The sequence below is a fragment of the Procambarus clarkii genome, chromosome 56 (genome assembly GCF_040958095.1).
Source record: "Procambarus clarkii isolate CNS0578487 chromosome 56, FALCON_Pclarkii_2.0, whole genome shotgun sequence".
NCBI classification, from domain to species: domain Eukaryota; kingdom Metazoa; phylum Arthropoda; class Malacostraca; order Decapoda; family Cambaridae; genus Procambarus; species Procambarus clarkii.
The window spans coordinates 17,555,460-17,566,518 of record NC_091205.1 but is presented as its reverse complement, the minus strand read 5'-3'; the positions used below and the strand labels follow the sequence as shown (position 1 = coordinate 17,566,518).

At 48.0% G+C, this 11,059-nt stretch overlaps 1 protein-coding gene across 5 annotated transcripts in view; it reads right to left on the bottom strand.

Moving 5' to 3' along the window:
• LOC123770658 (glutaminase kidney isoform, mitochondrial) overlaps positions 1-11,059 on the bottom strand; it is a 157,986-nt gene that overhangs the window by 17,950 nt on the left and 128,977 nt on the right. For all 5 annotated transcript variants that reach the window (XM_045762708.2, XM_045762709.2, XM_069305782.1 and 2 more), the window contains 4 exons: positions 4,898-5,074; positions 4,457-4,588; positions 2,310-2,464; positions 1,547-1,687 (listed from right to left, as the gene is read on the bottom strand). In XM_045762708.2, the coding sequence (XP_045618664.1) occupies positions 1,547-1,687; positions 2,310-2,464; positions 4,457-4,588; positions 4,898-5,074 (605 nt within the window). The remainder of the gene's footprint in view (positions 1-1,546; positions 1,688-2,309; positions 2,465-4,456; positions 4,589-4,897; positions 5,075-11,059) is intronic.

The following is an 11,059-nucleotide window of genomic DNA, read 5'->3' as shown; positions in this document are numbered from 1 at the left end:
AATTATTGAGAACATCAGCAGGAACCATGAGGAGGCTTCGAACCCACACACTGCCCCCCCCCCCCAGAAGAGGGGAAGGGGGAGCTGGCAGCCCACTGCTCCAGTTCTTGAACTGATGTGCTGGGATCAACTTGGTCACCTCTAGCCTTAAGTTCCTGTTCTGGATTTTGCCCTGTGTTGCTGTACCAGCTGTGTGTGGGGAGTGGTGGATAGGTGTGTTATTGTATGCAGAGTAGCATGCGCCTAGGGAGATCTCTAGGTGCTCAGTAAGTTCATTGGTACCTTTGTTTACAATCGTAATCCGTTCCCAGAGACATGTCGTCATTCAAAATTAATTTTCCCATAAGAAATAATGTAAATTTAATTAATCCATTCCAAACGCCCAAAATTATTAACTTAAAAATACATTTTATACAGAATACTACTCATTTTTCATACACAAAACAATCAGGTACAAATATAAACCATAAATACACTAAGTGAACATTTAACTGCACTTCACCTTTACTGAAGAATCTTGTTGGCGTATGGGAGAGGGTGAGGAGGAGAGAGGCGAGACTGATCCCCGCTTGCCTAAAGTGCATTAATCATATCATCACTGGTTCCAAATTTTCCTTTCAAATATTTCACTGCCTCTGTTATGTGGCAGCCAGTCAGAACCAGTCACTTAGTCACAAGTCAGTCATGCATTTCAAGCATTCACAGTTGATGTAGCAACCGGTTAGGCATTTACAGTCACTCCGGCTTTCACAGTCAGTAAACAACAAGAGTTTAATATCAGGCAGTCTGCCTCTGATCCACCAGTTGGTAGCAAAGCAGCGTTCTGTATTAATAAGATCTAGATGTGGCTGGGAGGGTACAGCTGGGGAGGGGAGGGGGGGAGCAGTGTGGGGGATGGAGGTAGCAGGGAGGGTCCAGTGGCGGGATGGAGGTAGCAGGGAGGGTCCAGTGGTTGGATGGAGGTAGCAGGGAGGGTCCAGTGGTTGGATGGAGGTAGCAGGGAGGGTCCAGTGGTTGGATGGAGGTAGCAGGGAGGGTCCAGTGTCACTAGACGGAATACAAGCATAAACTGATCTTATCGACTCAGACAAGTATGAACGAGTGGTTTGTACTCTGGAGTGAACATCATATACCAGGACATATTATCCTACAAAATTTTCGTTGTACACCAGAAAATTTGTATTCAGGTGCAATCATACACCAAGGTTCCACTGTATACATACAGTACAGTACTTATGAATGCAGTCTGCTGATATTATGTGAGTGCATTTTCTGTCTCATGAACAGTGTAAATACTTAGAAATTTATGCATAACCAAAAATGGCAAAACAAAAGATTTTGTTGCTCCTGGAAAAACCCATGATGAATTCTGGGAAGATGATGTAAAAGCATTTATTTGTCCTTGTATCAATCTGAAAGTACTACATGTGCTTACTGCAACAGCAACAATATGAGAAAAATATTTACTCGTGATAACTGTTATACAGTTTTCTATTTTGTGCACTGAACAGACCTGTTATTACTGCCATCTCTCTCAGATACTAACCTATCTTTTGGGGCAGGTGGCACACGACACTTCTCTAGAAGGAAGATTACAGTGTCCATATGACCCTCGGCAGCCGCAAGGTGAAGAGCGGTCCTTCCATCATAATCACTCTCGGCCATGTTAAGTCCTGCTAGAGCATACCTGTGGGCCAATTGTTGTCTAAACTGTTGGCTTTAGCATTATCCTTGTTGAATATAAAATAAATGGATGAAAATATGTACGGTATTTATGTGAAGATGAAGTAATATACAGTATATGTATGCACCTCAATATTCAAATACACAGTACTGCATGTACTATAGTGCAGATGATGTACTGCAATTTAAAATTTGTATTAATGTTTGTAATATGTGAACATTAGAGTGGGTGCACTGCTTGTGAGGAAAACTCAATGGTCTGAACATTGCCACTGTTTCAACCACATTTAATAGCAATACCTGTATAGGGACAGTAATTGTCATGAATGCTTGAGTACTTTGACTTGTCATTTGGTTATTAATGTAAGTTCAAGTGACGCCTTGAAATATTTATATATACCTGGTACTAGTACTGTATATAAGAAGATACAATGGGTTGTGTTTGTACAGATTTTGGAAAATAATTGATATAATCTTGCAAAGTTACTAAAAAGCATAGTATTTAGATAAGTACAGTATCTATTACAAGTACAGTACTGTAATGAGAAATTCAATTTAGCTTGTCTATGTTTCCAAGATAGTGGGGCCTACCCTGCTTTGAATTTTTTAGATATGATAGCACTAACCTCCTCATTGCAGTGACATCACCAGAGCATGCAGAGAAAAGAAGGGACACAACTTTCTGGCCACGGGACTCAAACTTTTGTTTACGTGGATCCTTCTTGTTGGCAGCATGGCGAAGGTTGTCATACCGGTGAAAGTTAAATACTTGCACCAGCTCCTGTATCAACAACACATACATTTAGCATAAATGTTTCATAAGATCGAGATATCAATACAGGTACCAATATTTTTCTTGCTAATACTTGGTTTTGAATTGCACAAAATACCAAATATGTTGCTGCCAAAATATTAATGGATTAATGCAGGCAATAAATAACACGCAGATAGATACTCCTCAACACTGATCCTATAATAACTCGAGATAAACAAACCTAATATGTAAATACTGTAGATTCAACACTGAAAATCTGCACTTGATACTACTCATTCCACCAACATCCTGCAATCTAGCATCATGGAATCTAACACCCTAGGATGTTGCATCCAGGATCTAACATCATGGGATGTAACATACTGGGATGTAACTACTGGGATGTTATTTATCATGGTATTTAACATCTTGAGGTCTAACATAATGGGATCTAACATCCAGGGATCTAACATCCAAGGATATAACATCCAGGGATCTAACAACTGGGGATCTAACATACTTGGATCTAACATGATGGGATCTAACATTATGGGATCTAACATCCTTGGATCTAACATTATGGGATCTAACATCCTTGGATCTAACATTATGGGATCTAACATCCTTGGATCTAACATCCTTGGATCTAACATTATGGGATCTAACATCCTTGGATCTAACATTATGGGATCTAACATCCAGTGATCTAACATCTGGGGATCTCACTTCCTTCTATCTAAGTTGATGGTATCTAATATCCTTGCATTGACGGCATTGAGCACCTCCAGTAAGATGGGAGGGGGAGTAAAAGGTGCAGTGGTCACAATGAGAGATGGAGCCATGTCAGGTGAGGTTGTCAATACTGGGGGCTTGGGGCTCAACCCTGCCACAGAGGTGGGAGGGGAGCAGAGAGGGGTAGTTGGGAGGGTCACTGAAGCAGCTTGGTCTGGGGTCCAATGTAGAGGGGGGCTACAGAGCGCGCCCACCCCACGAGCCTTTGTAAGAGAGGTCAGTTCAGTTTCCATACAGCATCAATTCTAAAAGTCTAGAGACTGGAGCCAAGGGATACCTGGCTGCACTACTAGTGCAGCCAGGTATCCGCTTAGTGCGGGCCAGTGCAGGAAGGGGTGCGTCGTCCCCAGCAGTGCTCCTCCTTTTTAACAGGGGAGTCCTATTGCCTCATCCATTCTCCCATACTGGTTCAAAGACCCCATTCTGCCTTTCGCCCCAGCCTGGACACCCAGCCATCTTGAGGTTATCTTGAGAGCAATTTCGGGGCTTAGCGTCCCCGCGGCCCGGTTCTCGACCAGGCCTCCTTTTTTTTTGTTACACACCCCCAGGATGCAGCCAGTAGCAGCTGTCTAACTCTCAGGTACCATCCACTTAGGGCAGCCTTTCCAGCGGGTGGTTTGTTGACTCACAAGGCTCCTACATTGGTGCCCTTTCGCATGTTCAACGCCCAAAGAGGGGCATGAGAGGGGGCAAAGGCAACCCTTACCGGTCCCACCGAGGTGTAAGTGAGCCCCCTCACCACGACAAGGCAACACCATGGAGGGGCTGGTGTGTGTGTGTAAATATATGAACATGTCCTGAACGGGGTGAGGTCAGCTTGAGATACTTTATCACTTTGTGTGGGTTTATACCTGAATAAACCTGTCTCAATACCTAGCCCACACCTGCAGCAGGAATAAATCTGTCTCAAGACCCAGCCCACACCTGCAGCAGGAATAAATCTGTCTCAAGACCCAGCCCACACCTGCAACAGGAATAAACCTGTCTCAAGACCCAGCCCACACCTGCAGCAGGAATAAATCTGTCTCAAGACCCAGCCCACACCTGCAGAAGAATAAACCTGTCTAGACCCAGCCCACACCTGCAGCAGGAATAAACCTGACTCAAGACCCAGCCCACACATGCAGCAGCCAGATAACCTGAACCTGAGAACAGGTTCCTTCTTGAAGCTATACGGTGGGACATGAATCAAGATGTGTGACCAGAGACCAATCCCCCGAAGCTTACCTCACAAAACTTGAGTCCTCTGACGGAGTTGCCAAGAAGGTCAAGCGGTGGCGACCACGTGCAGATCCCCATGACGTTGGGGATGACCAGCATGATGGCTCCACACACACCCGATTTGGCCGGCAGCCCCACCTGTCAACACAACATAGGTTTAAACACACTTGACCGCCAGACCATTATACAGCCAGAGACTGTGAATATTGACCTCAGGACAAGAAATGTACTTATATATACAAGATAAAGATCCACACTTATAAGATGCAGTTCGTATATTTGCATAACTGCTAAACGCCCCAGAGACATATTTATATAAATATAAGCACGTGCGGAAAACATTTGCGAGTTACTAGGTGTGAAGGTTTGGTGTGTAATGTCACGTGTGTCCCACACTGGGATACCCACCCACAATGCTAGAGGTATATTGTACAAGTGGTAGCTCACCTTGAAGGCAAACTGGCCGGAGTAGTCGTACATGCCGCAGGAGTGCATGAGGGAGAGGACGTCGCGTACAGCGTAGGGCTTGAGGACCTCCTCCCCAGTGGTGGGGCAGATGCCCCCGTTGGCCAGCGTGGCCGCCATCACCGCCACGCTCTCTGCCGTCACCTCCATCGAGCAGCTCTGTACATCAATACACATAATGGTCATCGTCTCTGTCTTCACCACATGTAAACATTCAGGCGCTCACACAATGTAGCAAAATTGTACCAGAAAAACTTGCCGCGCACCTTTCATAACCAGTTCCATGGTATAGCATGTGAACAAATCCAAGTATTTCCTCCATAATTATATATTAGTGTTAGTGAAATATGTGAAGGTTGTGTACAGTGGAGTGGCAGCACTTGCTGAGCTCTACCAGTGACTACACAAGGCACCCTCCCGCCCCAGCACACTGATGGCCCCTCTGGCCTCCACCACATACATCAACACTGTAACTAGCTCAACACAAGTGTAAATTGAATTGTTCAGCTTAACGAAGATATGGGTCGAACTTATTATGTGATTGCAACTTTAATGCCACACACCACAGCATGGGTTGGGAGCCCATAATGCCACACACCATAGCATGAGTTGGGGGCCCACAATGCCACACACCACAGCATGGGTTGGGGGCCCACAATGCCACACACCACAGCATGGGTTGGGGGCCCACAATGCCACACACCACAGCATGGGTTGGGGGCCCACAATGCCACACACCACAGCATGGGTTCGGGGCCCATAACAAACAATTTAAAATAATAATTTCCTCTATATCGCCCCCTCCCCTCCCCCCCAAAAATGTGAGAGTATCGTATGGGTTTGTATTTGGTCTTCGTAACCTGGACCTTGTGACTAAAGAACCTTATTGAAATAATAAAGCTGTAGTAATTATGAGTTATATAATTGTTCCAAATTCTCAATGCCTGTTAATGCCACATAAGTGATCCCTAAGGAATTCCACTTTCCAGGACGTTCTAAATTAATCTTAGCACAACTAATTACAATTAATCTCTCTTCCCATGTGTAAAGATCAGGCATCACCAGGAACACCGTGAGGTGACCAGCTAAATGGTGGTCTATTTGGCAAACAGGAGAAGGTAGTGTTAGTTATCAGGGGAAAGCACCAAGCCATCATGACTATATATTTATTTATTTATATACAAGAAGGTACATTGGGTTTATGAGAGTACAAAGCACTGATAATTTACATTCTTGTTACGACCCTGGGTTCTTAGTGGAAACCAGAGGTCAAACTGAGTTGCAAATAATCTTGTGAAAAGGATAGTTAGTTAACATAACGTTTATACTTGGAGCGTTTCATACCTTTGCTCACGTCTTCCTTGCCTAACGTAAGATGAATCTTGTTTCTCACAAAGCATTCAGACTCTGAGCTTGTTGATTAAATATAATATTGATATTATGCCTCTCACAGCTACTTGACCACTGTGACAAAATCACTGAGGCATTAGAGGAAAAACATAATGCAGATGTCGTATACACAGATTTTGCAAAGGCATTCGACAAATGTGACCATGGAGTGATTGCACACAAAATGAGGTCAATGGGTATAACTGGTAAAGTATGACGCTGGATACTCAATTTCCTGTCGAACAGAACACAAAGAGTAACAGTCAATCAAGTAAAATCGAGTCCGAGCGCAGTTAAAAGCTGTGTACCTCAAGGTACAGTCCTTGCACCACTGCTGTTCCTTATGCTCATATCAGATATAGACAAAAAAACAAGTCACAGCTTCGTGTCATCCTTTGCAGATGATACAAAAATCAGCATGAAAATTACCTCTGCTGAAGACATTGATAAACTACAAACAGATATTAACAAAGTTTTCGATTGGGCAGCAGAAAATAACATGATGTTTAATGGTGATAAATTCCAGGTACTTCAAGCACCACAAGCAACAGAGGAGACGACGCAGGCAGTGACTACACAAGCACCACAAGCAACAGAGGGGACGACGTAGGCAGTGACTACACAAGCACCAACACAAGCACCACAAGCAACAGAGGAGCGACGCAGGCAGTGACCACACAAGCACCACAAGCAACAGAGGGGGCGGCACAGGCAGTGACCACACAAGCACCGACAAGCAACAGAGGGGGTGACACAGACAGTGACCACACAAGCACCACAAGCAACAGAGGGGGCGGCACAGGCAGTGACCACACAAGCACCACAAGCAACAGAGGGGGCGGCACAGGCAGTGACCACACAAGCACCAACAAGCAACAGAGGGGGTGACACAGGCAGTGACCACACAAGCACCACAAGCAACAGAGGGGGTGACACAGACAGTGACCACACAAGCACCACAAGCAACAGAGGGGGCGGCACAGGCAGTGACCACACAAGCACCACAAGCAACAGAGGGGGCGGCACAGGCAGTGACCACACAAGCACCACAAGCAACAGAGGGGGCGGCACAGGCAGTGACCACACAAGCACCACAAGCAACAGAGGGGGCGGCACAGGCAGTGACCACACAAGCACCACAAGCAACAGAGGGGGCGGCACAGGCAGTGACCACACAAGCACCACAAGCAACAGAGGGGGTGACACAGGCAGTGACCACACAAGCACCACAAGCAACAGAGGGGGCGGCACAGACAGTGACCACACAAGCACCACAAGCAACAGAGGGGGCGGCACAGGCAGTGACCACACAAGCACCAACAAGCAACAGAGGGGGTGGCACAGGCAGTGACCACACAAGCACCATAAGCAACAGAGGGGGCGGCACAGGCAGTGACCACACAAGCACCACAAGCAACAGAGGGGGTGACACAGACAGTGACCACACAAGCACCACAAGCAACAGAGGGGGCGGCACAGGCAGTGACCACACAAGCACCACAAGCAACAGAGGGGGTGACACAGGCAGTGACCACACAAGCACCACAAGCAACAGAGGGGGTGGCACAGGCAGTGACCACACAAGCACCACAAGCAACAGAGGGGGCGGCACAGGCAGTGACCACACAAGCACCACAAGCAACAGAGGGGGCGGCACAGGCAGTGACCACACAAGCACCACAAGCAACAGAGGGGGCGGCACAGACAGTGACCACACAAGCACCACAAGCAACAGAGGGGGCAGCACAGGCAGTGACCACACAAGCACCACAAGCAACAGAGGGGGCGGCACAGGCAGTGACCACACAAGCACCACAAGCAACAGAGGGGGCGGCACAGACAGTGACCACACAAGCACCACAAGCAACAGAGGGGGCAGCACAGGCAGTGACCACACAAGCACCACAAGCAACAGAGGGGGCAGCACAGGCAGTGACCACACAAGCACCACAAGCAACAGAGGGGGTGACACAGACAGTGACCACACAAGCACCAACAAGCAACAGAGGGGGCGGCACAGGCAGTGACCACACAAGCACCAACAAGCAACAGAGGGGGCGGCACAGGCAGTGACCACACAAGCACCAACAAGCAACAGAGGGGGCGGCACAGGCAGTGACCACACAAGCACCAACAAGCAACAGAGGGGGTGACACAGGCAGTGACCACACAAGCACCAACAAGCAACAGAGGGGGTGACACAGACAGTGACCACACAAGCACCACAAGCATCAGAGGGGGTGACACAGGCAGTGACCACACAAGCACCACAAGCAACAGAGGGGGTGACACAGGCAGTGACCACACAAGCACCACACGCCTCGAGTAGCCTGCATATAGCACAAAATTAACTCCTTCACAGCAAGGTTATTCCTTTATTTAGACTTATTTATTTTAGTGAGGAGCCCGGCCCGCAGCGCCTCACAACCTTCACAGTTCCGCATTTCTCTTATTTCTTCTTTATGTCCAGTTCACCCAAAACTGTCATCCACCACAATACTCATCCACCACAACAGTCATCCACCACTACTCTCATCCATCGCAAGTCATCCACCACAATACTCATCCACCACAACAGTCATCCACCACTACTCTTATCCATCACAAATCATCCACCACAACACTCATCCACCACAACAGTCATCTATCACAAAAGTCATCCACCATAAAAGTCATCCACCACAACAGTCACCCACGACAACACTCATCCACCACAACACTTACCCACCACAAGTCATCCACCACAACACTCACCCACCACAACACTCACCCACCACAACACTCATCCATCACAAGTCACCCACCACAACACCCATCCATCTCAACACACATCCACCTAATCCCCTAATCCAGGCATCTTGTCTCTCTCCTTCCTCTGGGTTTGATCCTATCATGTTTGTCCTACTGTGTTTGTCTCCCAGTTTGTCTCTCTCATGTTTTTTCCCCTATGAGAAAGAGAGATAAGAGAGAGAGAGAGGGAGAGGGATGGGAGAGAGAAGAGAGACGGGAGTGAGTGAGAGAGAAGGGAGAGACAGAAGGAGAGCGCTCGCGCTCGCGTGTGTGTGTGTACGCGCTAATGCACGCAATGACCCAGCTGGCGAGGCGTGTGTGGGTGTGCTGGTGCACGCAATGACCCAGCTGGCGAGGCGTGTGTGGGTGTGCTGGTGCACGCAATGACCCGGCTGGCGAGGCATGTGTGTGCTGGTGCACGCAATGACCCAGCTGGCGAGGCGTGTGTGTGTGTGCTGGTGCACGCAACCACACTCGCATTCCATCAAGCAAATTTTACTAATGCACTGTAACTTGGCATCTTAGTACACAGCCTTGATCACTCTGCCTGTTGTTGTCTAAGATGCCAGAGCCTGGCTTACTACAAGGCAAGGGTTCGAGCCCTAGTGGGTCAAGCGGGTGGGCACCGATCCTCGACCCCGTCCTCACACCAGCTGCTTGTCCTCATTTATCTTCCAAGTGCTACACACTCACACTGCCTAAGCGCTTTCGCATGGTAGACACGTAGCCGCGCCCCAGCATGTAGCCCACTGCGCCACGTAGGGTCACACCCAAGCCCTTGAACCTGCCTGCTTTTACACACCTGTCACATGCTGTGTGTAGCATGGTTGGACACACCTGTCACATGCTGTGTGTAGCATGGTTGGACACACCTGTCACATGCTGTGTGTAGCATGGTTGGATACACCTGTCACATGCTGTATATAGCATAGTTGGACACACCTGTCACATGTTGTGTGTAGCATGGTTGGATACACCTGTCACATGTTGTGTATAGCATAGTTGGACACACCTGTCACATGCTGTGTGTAGCATGGTTGGATACACCTGTCACATGCTGTGTGTAGCATGGTTGGATACACCTGTCACATGCTGTGTATAGCATAGTTGGACACACCTGTCACATGTTGTGTGTAGCATGGTTGGACACACCTGTCACATGTTGTGTATAGCATAGTTGGACACACCTGTCACATGTTGTGTGTAGCATGGTTGGACACACCTGTCACATGCTGTGTGTAGCATGGTTGGATACACCTGTCACATGCTGTGTGTAGCATGGTTGGATACTCCTGTCACATGCTGTGTGTAGCATGGTTGGACACACCTGTCACATGATGTGTGTAGCATAGTTGGACACACCTGTCACATGCTGTGTATAGCATAGTTGGACACACCTGTCACATGCTGTGTATAGCATAGTTGGACACACCTGTCACATGTTGTGTGTAGCATGGTTGGACACACCTGTCACATGTTGTGTGTAGCATGGTTGGACACACCTGTCACATGTTGTGTGTAGCATGGTTGGACAGCAGGGTTGGAGAGGGTGGCCAGCCTGTACTCTCCTCAACAGCTGTCAGTCAGATGTGAAGCCTCGTATGAAGTCTGCTGAGGGGCCCTGAGGGGCCTGACAGCTGAGTGGACAGCGCTTCGGATTCGTAGTCCCGGGGTTCCGGATTCGATCCCCGGTGAAGGCGGAAACAAACAGGCAGAGTTTCTTTCACCCTGATGCCCCTGTTACCTAGCAGTAAATAGGTACCAGGGAGCTAGACAGCTGCTACGGGCTGCTTTCTAGGGATGTGTAACACAAAGGAGGCTGGTCGAGGACCGGGCCGCGGGGACACTAAGCCCCGAAATCATCTCAAGGTAACTTCAAGATAAACCCGTACTACCTAGTCCTCACTTAAGATCTCCGACGATCATTTAGGAACTTAGATGCCACCTGCGTCCAACTGTGTGTGT